The sequence below is a fragment of the Jaminaea rosea genome, assembly GCF_003144245.1.
Source record: "Jaminaea rosea strain MCA 5214 unplaced genomic scaffold BDZ90scaffold_9, whole genome shotgun sequence".
In the NCBI taxonomy this organism is placed as follows: Eukaryota; Fungi; Basidiomycota; class Exobasidiomycetes; order Microstromatales; genus Jaminaea; species Jaminaea rosea.
The window spans coordinates 22,245-38,659 of NW_020289983.1; the positions used below are offsets into that span (position 1 = coordinate 22,245).

At 58.5% G+C, this 16,415-nt stretch overlaps 9 protein-coding genes across 9 annotated transcripts; 4 read left to right on the forward strand and 5 right to left on the reverse strand.

Moving 5' to 3' along the window:
- Positions 1–1,204: 1,204 nt before the first annotated feature.
- On the reverse strand, positions 1,205–1,846 carry BDZ90DRAFT_260935 (hypothetical protein; the record flags this gene model as incomplete). Its single annotated transcript, XM_025508319.1, has 2 exons — positions 1,205–1,446; positions 1,516–1,846. The coding sequence occupies 2 exons, from the start codon at positions 1,844–1,846 to the stop codon at positions 1,205–1,207; spliced, it is 573 nt and encodes a 190-aa protein (XP_025361283.1).
- A 178-nt stretch (positions 1,847–2,024) lies between these two features.
- BDZ90DRAFT_232804 (hypothetical protein) lies at positions 2,025–5,495 on the reverse strand. Its single transcript, XM_025506393.1, has one exon. It carries the CDS (start codon positions 5,439–5,441, stop codon positions 2,289–2,291), a length of 3,153 nt encoding a protein of 1,050 aa, XP_025361284.1. The 5' UTR covers positions 5,442–5,495; the 3' UTR covers positions 2,025–2,288.
- A 168-nt stretch (positions 5,496–5,663) lies between these two features.
- On the forward strand, positions 5,664–6,573 carry BDZ90DRAFT_253314 (hypothetical protein). The gene is made up of 5 exons (XM_025507791.1): positions 5,664–5,708; positions 5,792–5,932; positions 6,014–6,124; positions 6,201–6,356; positions 6,436–6,573. Exons 1-5 carry the CDS (start codon positions 5,702–5,704, stop codon positions 6,498–6,500), a joined length of 480 nt encoding a protein of 159 aa, XP_025361285.1. The 5' UTR covers positions 5,664–5,701; the 3' UTR covers positions 6,501–6,573.
- Positions 6,574–6,726: 153 nt separating this feature from the next.
- Positions 6,727–9,142, forward strand: BDZ90DRAFT_253318 (hypothetical protein; the record flags this gene model as incomplete). Its single annotated transcript, XM_025507792.1, has 2 exons — positions 6,727–7,884; positions 7,952–9,142. The coding sequence occupies 2 exons, from the start codon at positions 6,727–6,729 to the stop codon at positions 8,957–8,959; spliced, it is 2,166 nt and encodes a 721-aa protein (XP_025361286.1). The 3' UTR covers positions 8,960–9,142.
- BDZ90DRAFT_280174 (hypothetical protein) lies at positions 8,989–9,517 on the reverse strand (the record flags this gene model as incomplete). The annotated part of the gene is made up of 2 exons (XM_025509249.1): positions 8,989–9,108; positions 9,194–9,517. 2 exons carry the CDS (start codon positions 9,515–9,517, stop codon positions 8,989–8,991), a joined length of 444 nt encoding a protein of 147 aa, XP_025361287.1.
- Positions 9,518–9,738: 221 nt separating this feature from the next.
- On the forward strand, positions 9,739–11,505 carry BDZ90DRAFT_275014 (mitochondrial carrier). The gene is made up of 2 exons (XM_025508858.1): positions 9,739–10,659; positions 10,735–11,505. Exons 1-2 carry the CDS (start codon positions 9,796–9,798, stop codon positions 11,053–11,055), a joined length of 1,185 nt encoding a protein of 394 aa, XP_025361288.1. The 5' UTR covers positions 9,739–9,795; the 3' UTR covers positions 11,056–11,505.
- Positions 11,180–12,011, reverse strand: BDZ90DRAFT_260941 (hypothetical protein; the record flags this gene model as incomplete). The annotated part of the gene is made up of 4 exons (XM_025508320.1): positions 11,180–11,669; positions 11,728–11,807; positions 11,896–11,928; positions 12,006–12,011. The coding sequence occupies 4 exons, from the start codon at positions 12,009–12,011 to the stop codon at positions 11,180–11,182; spliced, it is 609 nt and encodes a 202-aa protein (XP_025361289.1).
- A 281-nt stretch (positions 12,012–12,292) lies between these two features.
- On the forward strand, positions 12,293–13,546 carry BDZ90DRAFT_253325 (serine/threonine specific protein phosphatase). Its single transcript, XM_025507793.1, has 2 exons — positions 12,293–12,674; positions 12,762–13,546. The coding sequence occupies exons 1-2, from the start codon at positions 12,440–12,442 to the stop codon at positions 13,442–13,444; spliced, it is 918 nt and encodes a 305-aa protein (XP_025361290.1). The 5' UTR covers positions 12,293–12,439; the 3' UTR covers positions 13,445–13,546.
- Positions 13,547–13,758: 212 nt separating this feature from the next.
- BDZ90DRAFT_241074 (hypothetical protein) lies at positions 13,759–16,180 on the reverse strand (the record flags this gene model as incomplete). The annotated part of the gene is made up of 2 exons (XM_025507386.1): positions 15,458–16,180; positions 13,759–15,391 (listed from the first exon to the last, which is right to left on the reverse strand). Coding segments are annotated over exons 1-2 (1,926 nt in total), but the record flags the coding sequence as incomplete, so codon positions are not given.
- Positions 16,181–16,415: the final 235 nt, after the last annotated feature.

The following is a 16,415-nucleotide window of genomic DNA, read 5'->3' on the forward strand; positions in this document are numbered from 1 at the left end:
CTTCAGCCCAACAAACAAGAGCGGAGGGCCACCATCGCCGGGCGTACTGCTACTCCTCCCAACCTGCCTCCTCGTCAGCACGCCTGCGGTCAAGGCGCAACTCGCTCAGCGCTCGGGACGAGGCAAACACTTCCTGTGGTATGACAACATCTGCCAGCGACCCGAAGATACGTGGGCATGGTCGGACGTCGTTGAAGCTCTCAAAGCAGGCATCGACAAGCAGCTCAACGCCGCGATTGGCGTCAGTCTGCCCCGTGAAGCTGGTCAGGAGTGGGATCGTGCACGAGAGTGGGTTGAAGGCACACCAAATGATAGCAAGAGCGTCGCTGAGGTGCTGGACGATGTGCGATGGGCGTTTGAGTGATGTAGATGTTAATGCAGGCTGTTGTATGCAATGAAATGCGCGCTTGAGCAAAAGCAGAGGCACGGACGGCTACCAAAATAGTCCCTCACATATCCCTTCGCTCCTGATTGCAAAGATGATCCGTCTCATTACGAAGCAGAGACCAGACAGACTCAGCAGCAGCTGAGCGAGCATCTCGATGCTGTGATGATCGCATTTTGACTGCTTTGCGTCGATTTGATGTGCTCATGAGCAGCATCTGACAATTGCGGCGTGAGGTTCGACTTCATCGAACGCGTTGCAGCGCGTCCAGCGTGCAGCGACTGCCTCGCACGACCGGCCGGCGAGGAATTTTCGATTTTGCACAATAATTGTCTAAAATTGCTCAATTTCCTTTCATCAGAGCCCTGCGCAGCGTATGCAGGTCGTGTCTGTCTTCTGCGTGGGGCAAGCTATCAGAAGGGACGCTAGCGCTGCGCTCAGCATCACGGCAGTTGCTAGCTGATGCAGCGGCCCCACCTCAGTTCTCACGATCACGTCAGTCTCGATGGGATGCGCTGCGAAGAGCGCAGCGCCGCAGCGACCTTCGATGAATCTGTTCATTGCCATCGCCGCTGCACTCCGCGGAGTCACAGGTGAATCAGTGTTGCGTTCTGCTCGCTGCTGATGTCTTTGCCTGGTCAGTCAGGTGTCAAGGCAGGCGGTTTGCTAGCCGGTTGTCTTTCAGCTAATATGAACTATTAGGACAAAGCCACGATCGACGTCTTGTGTCTATCGCCACGCTTGTGATGAAGAAATGACAATGCTGCTGCGGTGGCGCTGCCTTCTCTACAACACCTGCTTTTCGGCCCCATCCTCGGCTCAGTCCGTCTTGCTGCTCACTGCTCCTACGCCCGCCGCATTGGCTTCCGCGCCGGCCGCCTTGGTCTTGATTCTGACTGCCAGTGCCTCGGGCTCGACGGCGACAGCAAAAGGGTCGTCGTGGGGCAATTCTACGGCCGCTGAGGGAGGCGGCGCTTCGAGGCCATGGCTGTGCGCTGTGCCTGCTTCATGGTTGGCGTCGAGCTGACGCTGCTGCGGATGAGCTGCGAGGGCTGCGCCGTCTGTGTATTTTGAACGAAGTCAGTTACGGTATCCGTCAACTTGGCTGCGCGCGTGCCATGCGCACTGACCTGAGGGCGGCGTCACTTTCAACGCCGTAGCTGCGTCGGGTCTGACTGCGGCTAGCTGCGTTGTGCCCGCCGGTGGTGCGTCATCGTCGAGGCGAGTGTCACCCGAGCTACGGTGGTCGCCGCCGTCCAGCAGCAGGTCGCCGGGGACGCTACGCAGGTGTGGGGCGTCATCGATACTAGCGCCATCTCCTTGGTTACCCCCCGGCTGCTGCTCACCCCTGCGCTCGGGCTGCATCTGCGGCGATGCTGTAGTCTCGGTGGGGATCTGACGCAAAGGGCTACGGAAGCAATTAAGGAGTTTGTAGACGTACGAGAGGATGGTATCGAGCATCCACGACTGGCGTTGGGGGGGTTGGTGAGGAGGACAGCGATACACAGGCTCACCGCAACCCTACCCACGGCCGCAATCGCACTCAGGCACGCGTCACACACACGGCACACGAATCGTTACGGCGCTATATCATCCATTACTCCCTCGTCGCACGCCGCCGCACGTGTCTCCTCGACTTCAATAGGCTCATGAGCGTGAATCCATGCCACACGTCCGAAATCCCGCGAGGACGGCTGCCGTAGCTGCCTTCCATCAATCTTCCTGCCTGCTTCAACGATCGTTGGCCATTGTGATGCGACCAGGACGTCAAATGAGGAGGTTTGCGATAGAGGGGTTCGGGGATGGCAGTCATCTGCGGGTGGGAGTGTCACGGCTCACGCAGCGCAGACACGCGCTCGATGCTGACGAGATTGCATTAACCTGTTGTCCATCGCACGCTCAGCTAGCTGAGCTTGGCCTCTCGCTCCAACACCTGCACAAACTCTCCCGCACTGTCCGCCGTCTTGACCTTGCAGCGCATCGGCTGACCTTTGCCCTCGGCGTCGAAGCCCGTAAAGCCGAGCGACTGCGCACTCTGCGTCGCCTTAAAGTCGGGAAAGAGGTTAAAATTGACCGTCACCGCGCCATTGCCGGCGTTACGGACGAGCAGACGTCGTGGCGAGCCGCCTTGATCCGCTGCGGTGCTTGACGGTCGCTTGACGCGAGCAATGCCTACGCCGAGGTCTTCCCACTTGGCGCTCGCAAACTTCCAGAACTTGGCGCGCACCTCGAACACCGTCGTCTCGCCCTCCTCGCCCTCGCCTGAACCCAGCAAGGCGCTCGAGCTGCTTCCTTCACCACTACCTTCGCTGGTCTCGCCGCCACTCGGTGCAGGCTCCGCCGCCACTGCTGCCTGCGCCGACTGGCTCGCCGCCGGTGGCGCGGCCGCTGGCTTTGAGGCTTGAGTTCCGTTGCCGTTGCCGAACAGGTTGAAGGTGGGCAGTTGAGTGGCGCTGGTGGCTTGAGCCTGCGCTCGGTGCTGCTCCTGCTTTGATATGACCGTCTGCGGGGCCGTCGTCGAGCTCATTGCCTCCCCTGTGTTCGCATCGCCTTGAAGCAAGTCGAACTTTGGCAGATCTGCAGCGGCAGTCGAGCTTGCCTTCTGCCTGCGCTGCTCTTCCTCCGTCGTGGCCGATCGCGCATACCACGAAGGCGTCGATGCCGTGACGCTGACGCGGAGGTCGAAGGTCGGCAGGGAAGCCACGTCCGTCTCGAGCGCCCTCTCGCGAGGCGTCGAGGCTGTAGAAGATTGCGATGCAGTGGACGCGGGCGCAGAGGGTGCGTTGAAGGCGGGTGCCGTAAAGGCTGGCGCTGGCGAAGACGTCTTAGCCGGCGCGCTGAACGTGAACGGGGCTGGCTTGCTCGAGTCGTTCCCCACCCTAGTCGGCGCGCTTGAGGTCGCAGCTGCCTTCGTCGCCTGCTGTGCATGCGCCGAGCTTTCGCCACCCATTCCACCGCCAAACGCAAACGTCGACTTGGCCGAAGCAACAGGCTGCGAGCTCTTGATGATACTCATGTCACTCTCCTCCCCCGCCCCGACTTGCTCGTCCTCTTCCTCTTCTTCCTCGTCCGCAGTCTCCGTGTTGCCAGGACTATCGTTGGCATTAAAGGCGATGCTCAGGCGCGAAGGCTTAGGCGGAGCGTGCTTGCCAAAGTTGAACGAAGGCGGCGTCGATGGCGCTGATCGAGGCGGCACAAGGTTGTCGCTCGATGACGCTTCGCCCTCTGCAGGCTTGGCCGCGCTCATCGCATCGAGACGTCGCTTCGCCTCGGCCGTCTTCTCTGCAGCAGTCTTGCCCGTCGAAGGCGATGGTGATGCCGAGGGCGCCGTCGCAGTCGGTGCGAACGAAACTCTCGCAGGCTCAGGTGTGGCCGTCGCCGTCGCCCTCGAAGACTCTCGCGTGCCTCCACGCCTTGTACTCGTCCCTCCCGCAGGCTTAGTTCTCTCAATCGTCTCCAACAGCCCAGCCGATGTGTCGGAGGATTCATCTGGCGCTGCGCTCCTCCTCAATCTGGTGCTGCGTCGTCTCTCGTCCTTCATCTTTGCGACTGCCTCGGAGGTGCGACTGCGGCGCATCGACGACTGCGAGCTTTGACCGAGGTTGAGCTCTGGTGATGCTTGGTAAGGATTCAAGATGCCATCCGGTCGAAAGCCATTCGAGGAGGTAGAAGCCGACGGCATCGAAGGCGATGATGATAGACTGGAAGCTGCGGCGGGCGGCCGAGTGGTACGACGCACGGGCGAAGGGGTGGGTCGGGCCAAGTCCGGCTGAGCGAGAATTGAGAGGACAGCGCTGGCCGTACGTGTCTGAGCCGGACTCGACGGGCCAGACGACCGTGGCATGACTTCTTGCTTTGCCGGAGAGGATGCCGGTGAAGGGGCCGTCGCTTGTGCGACTCGGGATGATGAGGCGACGGGTCGATCTTGTGGTGGTGGCTGCCACAGATTCGCAATGCTCGTCGAGGGTGGCACATTGTCATCGTCGTCGTCGTCGCCGCCATCCTGCAGACCACCGAGACGCTGTCGCTTGCCTAATGCTGGCTGGTGAGAAGAGGAGACCGAAGGCGCAGCGTCGCGGGTTGCTGCCTGAGGTCTCGGGGCGAATGGAGATGCCGTGGAGGACATGCCTGGGCCAAAGTACAGAGGCCTCCGTCTTCTTCGGACTGGCTGTTGTGATGCAGTGGTACGGCCGCTGAGGAAAGGATTTGCTGTGGATGAAGAAGCAAGTGGCGCCCGTCGTGATAGGCCTGGATCCGTCATGGAGTGGGACAAGACCGATGAAGGGCCGCCACGCACGAGTGGAGAGCGGTCCATGGAAAAGGACGTGCCCTCTCGAGATACGGCGGGACTCGGGCTGAGCCAGCTTCCGGTACCCCGCGGCCTCTTTGCTGCCATTCCCCTGCGCTTTGGCACCTCGAAGCTGTCCTCTGGCTCTTCTCCGCTATCCATTCCTAGCCTTCTTTGCAGATCCCTCGGACTCCTCCCGCTCTCCTCGATGAGTATGCGACATCCTTCTACCTCGTCTTCCGTGAGCCGATTGCCATCATCATCGTCACCTCTCATCGAAGTGCCTGCTTCTTCTGCCGCCTTTTCAGCAAAGAAGCGTGCCAGGAGGGCGTAATTGCGGGAGAGGGGCGAGGAGGAAGACGCGTTTGGCGCTTCGTGACTGCGCGGTGCACTGGCCGCTGGCTGAGTGGGCGGTGTAAAGGTGAATGGAATAGGCGGAGGAGATTCCCTACGTCGATTCAAGGCAGGCATCGTTGCGTGAGAGGGCAAAGGCGGGTATATGCTGTTGGATACGTCTGCCGAAGGAGTCCCCTCTTCGACATCATTTTCATGCTCTGCGCTGATGTCTTCGTGCGTAGAGTGGCCGAAGGCTGCGCTCGTCCTGGAGTTGCCTCTCCACGGGCTTAGCCATGAGCGAATGCCAGAGAGTGCGCCTCGCAGTGATGACGATGGAGTCGACGTGGTTGCGCCAGCGATTGCGACTGCGCCGCCATCCTCTAGCCTCCTCTTCTTTGGCGTGGACTGCGCCGGTGTTGATGGAGGCGACATTGTTGAGATGATGAGGCCTGCCTCAGTTGAAAGCAAGCATGCTGTTATTGGGAGGAAAGGGAAATGAGCCAGGCGAATCCAATCCTTTTCGCCGCCTTTGTCCTTCGTCGCCCTCGCCTTTGCCGTCTCCGTGTCTTGTTCGCGCGCGCCTCGTGGCGAGTCCGGTGAGAGAGTGAGAGAGCGGGCGACGACGGTCCATCACCAATCCGAAGCTTGTCGTCACTCAATCCAACGTCCTCATCATCACCGTCGTGTCAGCCATGGCAGGTGCGTTTGTCACGTCATTGCCCATGAAAGCGTTCTCTTCATGTTAATCACATCTCTCTCTCCTCTCTCGCCCGCACCCATAGCGCATCAACAAGTCGAGACGGAGTTCCCTCTGATCGATTCGGACCCTCACTTCAAGAGGGTCATCTCCTACATGAGGCCTAGCGACTATGTAGCATGGGGAAGCGCTACCGTAGGCTTCCCTTCGGCCCTCTATCTCATGGGTGCGTATGTGTGTGCGCGCAGGCATGATCTCGACTGAGTGGACTGACCCCCCTCTTGAACGTCTCGCTCGTCGCCTGCAGAGATGTTTGACCCTACTCGTCCACCCCGTGGAGGATTGAGGTCGGCCATGAGGCTGGGTACCTTCCTTGGAGCAGCAGGTGGATTCCTCTTTGCATACCAGCGATCTTCATGTGAGTGCGGTTGATGTCATCTGGGAATGTTGCGGACCAATGTATGCTAACGCCTTGTCCCCGTTGTCCCCGTCAGTGCGACTGTGGGGTTGGACCGAGAACGAGGCAGAGGTCAACAGGGCAAAGGAAGAGGCGCCCGACGCTTTCCCTTCGACTGGGAAGACGTCGAGCCTCGAGCCCTACATGCAAGGTGTAGCTCACCGCAACTCGGTTTGGTCACAACTCAAGTTTGGTGAGTGCGCCAGAGGGTCAGGACGTCATGCTACTATTCAGGACGCAGCTAATCAATCCATCGTCCCCTCATTCGTTAGGTGTCATGCCCTGGTTCAACCTCGTCGACCACCCGCATCACGGTTCAGGGCCAAAGGACGAGTGAAAGGAGGTGCAACCATGTTACGAGTACCATGATCGATCGTATATTGAGCAGAATATATGCTCTTTTCCCAGCTAGAATAGGCCGGCGTGCCTCTCGCTCCCGCTGCCTTTTGCCTGTTCCGCCGTGCGCCGCGAGTGTCTGTGCGTGCGTGAGCGCCTTCGACTTGTTGTCGACTTTACCATCATCACTACTTGTCCATCATCGTGCGCACCTCCTCATTATGACGATGCCCGTCTGGGCTCGTCGTCTATTGCTCGCCCTGGCCATTGCTGCTTGTTGCTTGACTACACGCGCATACGCAGCGTGGAGCCTGCTACCACAGAAGCGATTCCGATTCCAGGGTCTCATCGATGCCGGCGTACTCGGCCTCTACGATGTTGGGTCGGGCATCGTAGCATGGGGGGATTGGAATGGCGATCAATACCTAGACGCCTTCACCTTGTCAGACGATAGGAAGACGCTGTCCCTCACCCTCTGGGATCACACAGACTTTGCCTTCTCCTCTCATCCACTCTTTGCCATTTCGCCAGCTAGCGGCGATCCAATCATCAACGTCGTGCCCGCCGATTTCAACAAGGATGGCCGCCTCGATGTCCTCGTCAAGACCCAAGCCACCAACTCTGATCAGCTCAAGATGGAGCTTTGGCTTGGACGAAGCATACAAGATGGCGCCATCGAATCCAAGCCCCTCCAAGTCCCACCTTCGACGCTCGCACAGCCACTCGTCGTCGATGCGACCGGTGACATGGAGATCGACTTGCTTGGACTGCCCTACAATTCATCTTCATCCCTGCAGATGTGGCGCAACTCTTTGTCTGCTACCAATACGACGGCTGCCTTTGAGGTACAACGCGGTCCTTTCCTGTCGTCGTCGGATGGCGGCGAGGAGCCTTGTCAGCTGGCAGACCCTCACAGCTCAGCATTCGTAGACATCGATGGAGATTGCTTAGCAGACCTCTTCCTCGTATGCGCCCCCTCATCCAAGGGAAGCAGGCAGCGATACCAGATCTGGATCGCCGTCAAGCCGACTGACAAGGCAGAGGGAGGCTTCACCTTTTCGCGTTCAGGTCAACTCCCTCTCGGCGCTGGCCCCCTCTCCTTCGCAGACATGAATCGGGATGGTACAACAGATGTAGTCTTTGCCTCGTGCGACTCCAAAGACTGCTACGTCAATGTCGTTTACAACCGTCAGATGGCATTGTGCGATAAGAAGGTCACAGCAGCTGGAGGTGCCGCCTTCGACAAGACGCAAGGGTGGGCAGATTGGCTTACTGGCGGGCACTACGACGACGTCGTCAGCAGCCGCAGATGTAGAAGAACAGAGGCACTTTGTGTGGCAGATGACGAGTTCTCCTTTGACTTTGACGGGCAGAATGGAACAAAGGTGAGTCGGCGTCAGGGTGACCAGACCACTCTTCGTACCGCTCATCGACCTCCTCCCACTTCACCAGGCCCTCCTCCAAGTCCCATTTTCGACACTCTTGCCTGGCCACAAGCCACTCTTTGAAGACGCCTTGACGGCCAACGGCGCCAAATCGCAACCTGTTTCCCTCGTTGTAGGAGACTTTGACAAGAATGGCTACCCAGACCTTCTCGTGCTGACGATCCCGCCTGGCCAGCCGTCCGACGGGACAGGCAAGACGGCAGTCAACGTTCTCCGCAATGTTCGCTGCTCAGCCGTCAACTCCAATATCAAGGAGGCGCAGTCAGCCTGCAAGGAAGATGACGAGGCGAGGTGGTATTCTGTCATCACCGAAGGCGCCGAGGTATTAGCCAACATCGACGATGCTCGAGCGGCCAGCTGGGTCGACGTGGACGAAGACGGGTCGCTCGATCTCATGCTCCTCCGTGGCCGTCGCCAAGATCGTGGTGTGCGATCCGTGACCTTCGTCCAGAACAATTACTTCTACGACGCCTTCTTCCTTAAGGCCCTCACCCTCAACGGCGCTTGCTCGTCCTTCTGTGAGCCTGCACAGGGCCCCAAGTTTCGTCCCTGGGGCGCCTTCCTGCCAGGCGCATCGTACAAGTTCACCGTCTTGGACCCAAATGGCAATCGTCGAGCCCAGCAGGTCGGACAATGCTCGCAGAGCTCGTATCGTCCGCTCCTCACGCCCTACTCGTACTTTGGGTTGGGCAGGACAAACAACTACGTCGAGTCGATGCTGGTCGGATCTACGCTACACGCGCCTCAACACTTTCTCTCCATGGAAGGGGTCATCCCCAATTCGCAAGTCATCATCTCGCCTTACGCAGACGACAAGGACGACGTTGACCCTTCGAGGTGGAAGAGGGAGCTTTACCTGCAGCCGGGCGACTGGATCCCCGCTGTGACTGCGACGCTGGTCAGTCTCATCGTTGCGCTGTGCGGCTTCGTCTATTTCCGCCATCAGCAGGAGAGGCGGCAAGATGAGGCCGAGAGGAAAAAGGGGGTCATGGCTCTCAATTTCGATGCCTTGTAGCGCGGGAGGAAGCAGCGGCCAATGAAATGTTACGACGACTCTTGACTCTTGGAGCTTCCCCATCCGCCTGGCAGATTGACGACGATGGGCTCGCCCGCGCCTGCTCTTACAATGACCCACTCGACCTCCTCGTCTCCATCGTTGACTTCCTGGTGCAGCGTGGCGTGCAAGAGAGCGGGTGCCTTTGTCAGTAGAGTGATGCGTCGTATTCATCTTGCTGCGTGACGCGCTCACCTTGTGCTCTGCCCAGGCTGGAATCAGCGCCCAGTCTCCTGGCTTGAGGTCGTGACGCTGCTCTGCCTCGTTGGGTCCGTAGATGATGGAGCCGTGACCACGTACCGAGTAGACGATGGTATCGGAGTGACCATGATGGTGGATGTCTGATCCGCTATGTGGCTCGCTGAGCATCAGGGTGCCGCAGACGTTGTTTGACTTTCCTACGATGGCTGACTTGCGAGTCATGCCATTCGTCTGCCCTGTGCTTCCTTGGCCCACGTCAGCCGCTCTGCAGATGTGGACAGGCCCCGCTGACGATGCTGATGCTGTTGAAGATGACATAGTGTGGTTAGCTTGTCAAGAGAGGCAAACGCTCTATCCGAGCCTCCTTCTCTGCCCGCCGCGAATACCATTCGCCGAACGACGTCCTCGTGCGACACTCAACTCGCCGGCGGGTGGAGGCGGGGCAACGAACCAACGAGCGGAAGGGAGTCAGAAATGAACGACGGTGCTTAGTCAGCAAGCCATTTCCTGAGCTCGCTGATTACCACCAAGTGCTGCGCCCGGCGATTTCGATCTTCTCAAAGATTCGGTATCCTGTCCTTCTTGTCGCTGCCATCATGGCAGCATCGTCACCGTCGTCGTCGTCACGACCCTCACCGTCGTCACGGTCGTCCTTCTTTCCAACACCTGCCATTGATCACTCAGTGGCGGGCATCACCGCTGGCGCTGTAGCGACTGTATGCATGAATCCTCTGGATCTCATCAAGACGCAGTTCCAAGTGGATACGACGTCGAGGGCTAAACTCTCTGCCAGGTCGGGATGGGCGACGAAGATGCTAGGTGGACAGGTGGCAAAGGACATGGTAGGCGCACTACGCCGCATCGTGCAACAAGGTGGCTGGACGGGTCTCTATCGCGGCCTCAGCCCAAATGTAGTGGGTAATTCGGCCAGTTGGGGGCTTTACTTCTTGTGGTATACCATGATCAAGGAGAGAATGGCAGCCAGGGCATACGAAGCCAGCGGCGGAGATGATGGGGAGATCAAGAAGCTTTCTGCAGGTCAACATCTTTTGGCGGCGAGCGAGAGTGGAGCCATCACGGCTCTCATGACGAATCCAATTTGGGTCGTCAAGACGAGAATGTTCACCACGACGAGAGCAGGGGGTACCGCAGCTGCATCAAATACACCGATACCACCTGCACCGTCAATACAGGTAGCCTCTTCACCATCTTCGGCAGCAGCGGCGTCAGATGCCAGTCCGTATCGCACCTTGCGCTCTTCCCTCGTTCACATCTACCGCAACGAGGGATTTAGAGGACTCTACAAAGGGACGGGGCTTGCACTGTTTGGAGTCAGCAACGGCGCCATTCAGTTTATGGCCTACGAGCAGCTCAAGCGACACCGCAGCAATGTAGCATTGAAAAAGAGGGGAGGGACGGCGTCGGCGGCTGACTTGGGCGCAGAAGGTCAAGTCAAGCTCGTGAGTGTGGCGGCGATGTACAAATTCGGGAGGCAGCATGCTGACTTATTCCTGCTCCTCACCCCTCGTTCATAGAGCAATGTCGAGTACACGATCATCAGCGGCCTGGCTAAGCTAGTAGCCATTGGCCTCACCTACCCGTACCAAGTCGTTCGCTCGCGCTATCAAAATCACGCCACGGCTCACCTCTATCCCACCGTCACACGGTGTATCCAGCTTACGTACCGCAATGAGGGACTCAGCGCCTTCTACAAGGGCATGAGCGCTAATCTCGTCCGCATCCTCCCTGCGACGTGTGTGACATTTGTCGTCTACGAGAATGTCAGCTGGACGCTCAAACGAGCCGCAGACTCGAGACGCCGAGCTGAAGCCGGCGAAGCCACAGATCAGCATTGAGAAAGGCTGGATCCGGTCCAAGAGGAATCACCATCGTCATCCATCACTTGCACGCTCGTACGCACGCCACGTAATACCACATTGCAATGACATTGTCACCATACACGCACTCCAGCTTTGACCGCTACCATCTCGATCTAGTCGCAGCTTCGTGGGCGGAGGTTCGACGATCATCGCGACCGTGGCGTGGGCGAGGCGGGTAATAGTCCCTCGGAGGGGGTGAAGCTGCTCGCGAGTCTTCCCTGCCGTACCTCCGAATGCTCGTTGGTCCCGAAAGGGGAGCCAGAGGTACAGTCGTTGGTGTTGTGCCAGGGATAAGGCATTCGAGAAAGTCTCCCTCCTGGAAGCCAATGTCGCTGATCGTCTTGAGGCCGTCCTTGGATGAAGGGTGCTCGGCAGCTGCTCCCAGAGTGCGCCTTGAGATGATACTGAGTTTGTTGACCACATCGTCTGAAGATACCCTCGCAATGTCATGAGCCACCTCGTCACCTACGTATTGTCTTCGCCTCTTGTCCCAGAAGATGAGACGGAATGCATGAGGATTGAGCGGATGGGTAAGCCTAGGAGCTGCGGCGTGGAGCATATGTGTGAGGGAGCGCAGCGTTGTCGATGGCCTGCGAGTGGCATGAGGCATAAGCATATATCGAGCGTAATGAGCATCGCGATGCTCACCAGACGTAGAGGTGGAATTCGTCTGCGAGGGGCCGCGTCGCTGACTCAAAGTCACGCAACGGACGCCAGGTCGCAGCTCGCTGACAATGGCCGGGAGAAGGAAGAGGGAGGAGATAGTATGAGCATGCTATCACGGAATGCGTATACCTCTCACCGCCACCTACTCACTGTCACGTAGACGGGGAGAATAAAGGGCGAAGCCTGAGACGAAGAGAAGGAGGATGGCATCGGTCAGTACCCATGCTGTGTGCTGCGATGCAGCTCGCTGTCTGGCCAACTGACATCGTCGCCTGGAGGAGAAGGCGGCCTTACGGCGGCCCTCTGCTCGTCGCCATCCTCTGACGCAGGCATTGATTCGCCAATGGCTACGAAGCAGCAGCTGCGCGTAGACGGAAAGGCGACTTTTGGGCGTTGATTGCTTCCTCGTCGTAGGCCGGGCGGGCGGACGGACAGGCAAGCGCAGGGCGGGAGGCGGGAGGCGGGGGCGGCGACAGTCCAGTGTGCGACTGTGGAGTTCGACGAGACGACGAGAGACGGACTGCGAGATGAAACTTCAGTTGCGAATCAGCCATCAGCCACATCGTTGACGTCGAATCCATATCACACGACCCCAAGTAGCTACCAACAAAACAACACCTGCGAATATTCCTCAGCTTAGCCAGTCAGAACACACTGAGCTAGCTGATCCCTCCATCATTCGCATCGCGGCGCCATGCCATCGCCTCTGGACTTGCAATTACTCCAATTGCAGCGATGCGAGCCACTCTCCGAGGCTCAGGTCCGTTCACTCTGCCTCAAGGCAAGGGAGATCTTGGTAGAGGAATCAAACGTACAGCATGTAGATGCTCCTGTCACCATCTGCGGAGACATACACGGTCAGTTCTGGGATCTCATCCAACTCTTTCAAGTAGGCGGCAAGTGTCCAGATACAAGCTACCTCTTCATGGGTGAGTGTATGCGTGTGCGTGCGAACGAGACGCACCATGCTCACCACACACACACACGCACACACACCTTCTTTGACTCTCACTCAGGTGACTTCGTGGATAGAGGCTTCTATAGTGTCGAGACGTTCCTCCTTCTTCTCCTGCTCAAAGTACGCTACCCGGATCGCATCACCCTCATTCGCGGCAACCACGAGTCCCGTCAAATCACCCAGGTCTACGGCTTCTACGACGAGTGTATGCGCAAGTACGGCAACGCAAACGTCTGGAGATATTGCTGCGAAGTATTCGACTACCTCGCCCTCGCTGCAGTCGTCGATGGACGTATCCTAGCCGTCCACGGCGGGCTCAGCCCAGGCGTCCAGACCGTCGACCAGATTCGCAGCATCGATCGTAAGCAGGAAGTGCCCCACGATGGAGCGATGTGCGACTTGCTCTGGAGTGATCCAGATGACATCAATGGCTGGGGGATGAGTCCAAGAGGCGCAGGCTACCTCTTTGGCAAAGACATCACCCAGTCCTTCACCCACAACAACGACCTCGACCTCATCGCCCGCGCCCATCAGCTCGTACTGGAAGGTTACAAGATCATGTTCGAAGATTCCATCGTCACAGTCTGGTCAGCGCCCAACTACTGCTACCGCTGCGGCAACGTGGCCAGCGTCATGAAGGTCGACGAAGCGGGCAATCGAAGCTTTGGCGTTTTCGAGGCCGCAGCCCAAGAAGCCAATGGCATCCCTGCAAAGAGGCCAGCGCCTCAGTACTTCCTCTAGCAATCTCAGCGCAGCGACAACCACAGCCAGATGGACGGATGGACAGCCCAGTGATCTTGAAACGTCACGATACCAAACGAGAAGAGGAGACGAGAACCTGAGGCCAGGCCTTGTACTTGTAGTAGTCGCGAATCGAGACGGCAACAGGGAGGTGGTACTGCATCCACCCCACTTCATCCTATGCAACCGCCGCCACGCGTGCTTCACCACTTGTGTAACAATAGAAAACTGGATCTGACATTGCGCTTGCTTTAGATAACGATGCGTTGCGACGGCCTGATCCTATACCGCGAGGCGCTTGGCCTCTGAATCTCCCTCGTCCCAGTCAGCCTCGTCGCCCTCGCCCTGCTTTCTCTTTCGCCCTCCCAACAACGCCTCTGCGCTCGGCGTCGCCGTCCTCTCCCTCCCTTCACCGGGTGCCGCCGTCGTTGACCTCCTCATGCCTAGTGGCGGGGTGCTGAATTTGCCAGCTACATTGGCGCTCAAGAATTTGGCCGAGTGGTAACATGTACCGTGGTAGATCTTCTCTCCCCCTCCTCCTTCTGTCGAGCTCTTCTTGATCGCATTCTTCCACACCCACTCCTCTTCGTCCTCGTTCCATTCAGACGTGAACTTCTCTTTGCAGATTGGACAAGGCGCATTGGCTAGCGCCGGCGCTGTAGGGGCCACAACCCACGCATGAGCTGCCGCAGCCAACTCTGCTTCTTGTTGAGCTGAGAGAGCCTTGCCCGATGCACCTGCGCCACCCTGACCTGCTGTACCGCTACCTCCCTCGCCACCCGTCGACGCAGGGTCATCGTAGCCTCCCCTGACCCAATCATTCTCCTTGTCCAGCCAGACGCGCGTCATGCCTCTCGCCGCCGAGTCTTTCGCCCTTCTACCCTGCCTGAAATGCCAGTCAAGATGGGTGTCCAGACTCTTCTGACCTCCCACGGCAGCAGGAGGATATCGATTGGCGCATTGCCTACATTGCAGGGGAAGATGCGAGGCCTCGGGCAGCACGAGGGGTAGGGCAGAATCTGGAAGTTCCTTGTGAAGATCAAGCGAGGTAAGCTGGATCTCGAGGGAGAGGATCGAAGATGTGTACGAAGCATCCTGCTCAAAGACAGCGGGCTTGGACGGGCCAGCTGCTGGTTGCGGGGCGGGTAAGCCAGTCGTCGGTATCAATCCTGCTGCCATCAAGCTCTTGATGAGGTCATTGCTGCCAGCCGCTGCTCCCGGAGCCGCTGGTGGCTGTCCAGGATGCGGCACGGCTAGCGTCTGTGATGAAGCTGAGCTTGCCCCGTTGCTTCCATTCGCGCCTAGTAGACTGCTCAATCCGCCTCCTTTGGTCAGACTCGCCAATGCATCTGAAAGACCTGGTGGAAGCTGTGGTGGCTGCGGGGGCGGCGGCGGCGCAAGGGTCGGCGTCGAGCTTCTCGCCCTCATCTCCTTTGACAATGACGCCAGCTGAGCGTGGATCTGCTCCATCTCTTGAGGCGACAGCGTGGCAGTCTGAACAACGGTCTTGAGCTGCTTGAGGGCTGCGACACGAGTAGGGTTGAAGGCAGACGGGTCTTGCGACGCAAATGCGAGTAGGCTATCGATCTTCTCTACGGCTTTCTGTTGCTCCCCTTGCGCTGAATTGTGGGTCGCAGACCCGCCATGAGGCATCGGCGAGCGGCTGCCTGACGGACGCGAGGGCGGCGGGCCTTGACTGCCGTACAGATTGCGCTCGATATCCCACTGAGCGTCGCCACCGAACAGCGGGCTACCATCACTCGCACCTGCGCGCCATGTGTTGAGCAACTCCTCCATTCTCACTTTGGTTGGTTGATCTACGAGGCGGTACGAATCGAGAAAGAGGTGTGAGATGCGTTGGGACCACAGTGTGGTATAAGGGGCGCCGATGTTCTTGCTGATCGAGTCGAGGAGGTAGAGAGAGGGCAAGCGAAAGGGAGGTGGTGACTGGGAGGGGGCAGCACGTCAGTATCAGCGAGATCACACTTTTAGTCGCTCGTCATTCGTCTTCACCTGTGTGATATGCTCATCAATGCAGCGCGCTACGACATTGGCCATCGACTGAACATTCTCGTGCGCCATAACGGTGAGATTGGTGATGATAGGCTTGGAGTTGAAAGTCAGGCTGGCGAGGTGAGACTTGTACATCGCAGCGAACGCATTGGGATCCGAACCGTACGGAGGAGCTTGAGCGGGAGGTGCGGGAGAATGCTGTTGTTGCTGCTGGTAGCCCCCGTTCCAGGCGGCCGTTGGGGGAGGAGCGCCATTGTGAGGGGGAGGACCGCTGTACTGATAGCCGTGATACATAGCTCGTCAGAGGGTGAGGCGACGCAGGCAGATGGTGCAATGCTGAGTGGATGCACAATGATACGAGGGGGAAAGGCGGAACACAAGGCCAGGAGGTGATGGGGGGAGACTCGATGGCCACAATCACGCCAGCCTACCAGTGTGTGCTACCTATGCTGAGCTCGCTCCCTCCTGCGACGGTCGCGGTGGCTGCGACGAACCAGAAACGCGGCAAAGGGAAGACGGACTTCACTAGGGCGTGAGTGAATGCGACCAAGGTAGCAAACGCGCAGTCTACGACTCGGATCCCCTCTAGCTTTTCTCTTTTGTCTCTCTCTCTCTCTCTGTCTCGCTCGCTCGTATCTCTCTTTGTTTTGTCTGTGGTGAAGAGCAGAGGGGAAACAAGTGACAAGGTGCGAAAGCCAAAGGGAAGATGCGCAGCAGGTCGTCGCCACCTATAGGCTGAGAGTGATTTTGAAGGAGATGTCGCGAGTGGTGAGGAAGCAAAGAGTCGTCTGACGAGAAGGCGCCGCCTGCATGCCTGCCTGCCTGCCTGCCTTTGCAACTCGTGGCAGTCCACGCGGCGGGTCGGCTCAGCCAGGCTGGGTGGTCTGAGCGGTGCGGGCGGACGGGACCAAGGTACCAAGGGACCAAGGGAGTTTCTCGTCCTTGATTGACATCACAT

Coding starts and splice junctions, on each gene's coding strand:
- BDZ90DRAFT_232804 (XM_025506393.1), bottom strand. CDS start 5,441: ATGTCGCCTCCATCAACACCGGCGCAGTCCACGCCAAAGAAGAGGAGG.
- BDZ90DRAFT_253314 (XM_025507791.1), top strand. Junction 5,933..6,013: donor TTCGGCCCTCTATCTCATGG/GTGCGTATGTGT, acceptor CGTCGCCTGCAG/AGATGTTTGACCCTACTCGT. Junction 6,125..6,200: donor TGCATACCAGCGATCTTCAT/GTGAGTGCGGTT, acceptor TGTCCCCGTCAG/TGCGACTGTGGGGTTGGACC.
- BDZ90DRAFT_275014 (XM_025508858.1), top strand. CDS start 9,796: ATGGCAGCATCGTCACCGTCGTCGTCGTCACGACCCTCACCGTCGTCA. Junction 10,660..10,734: donor CAGAAGGTCAAGTCAAGCTC/GTGAGTGTGGCG, acceptor CCTCGTTCATAG/AGCAATGTCGAGTACACGAT.
- BDZ90DRAFT_253325 (XM_025507793.1), top strand. CDS start 12,440: ATGCCATCGCCTCTGGACTTGCAATTACTCCAATTGCAGCGATGCGAG. Junction 12,675..12,761: donor TACAAGCTACCTCTTCATGG/GTGAGTGTATGC, acceptor ACTCTCACTCAG/GTGACTTCGTGGATAGAGGC.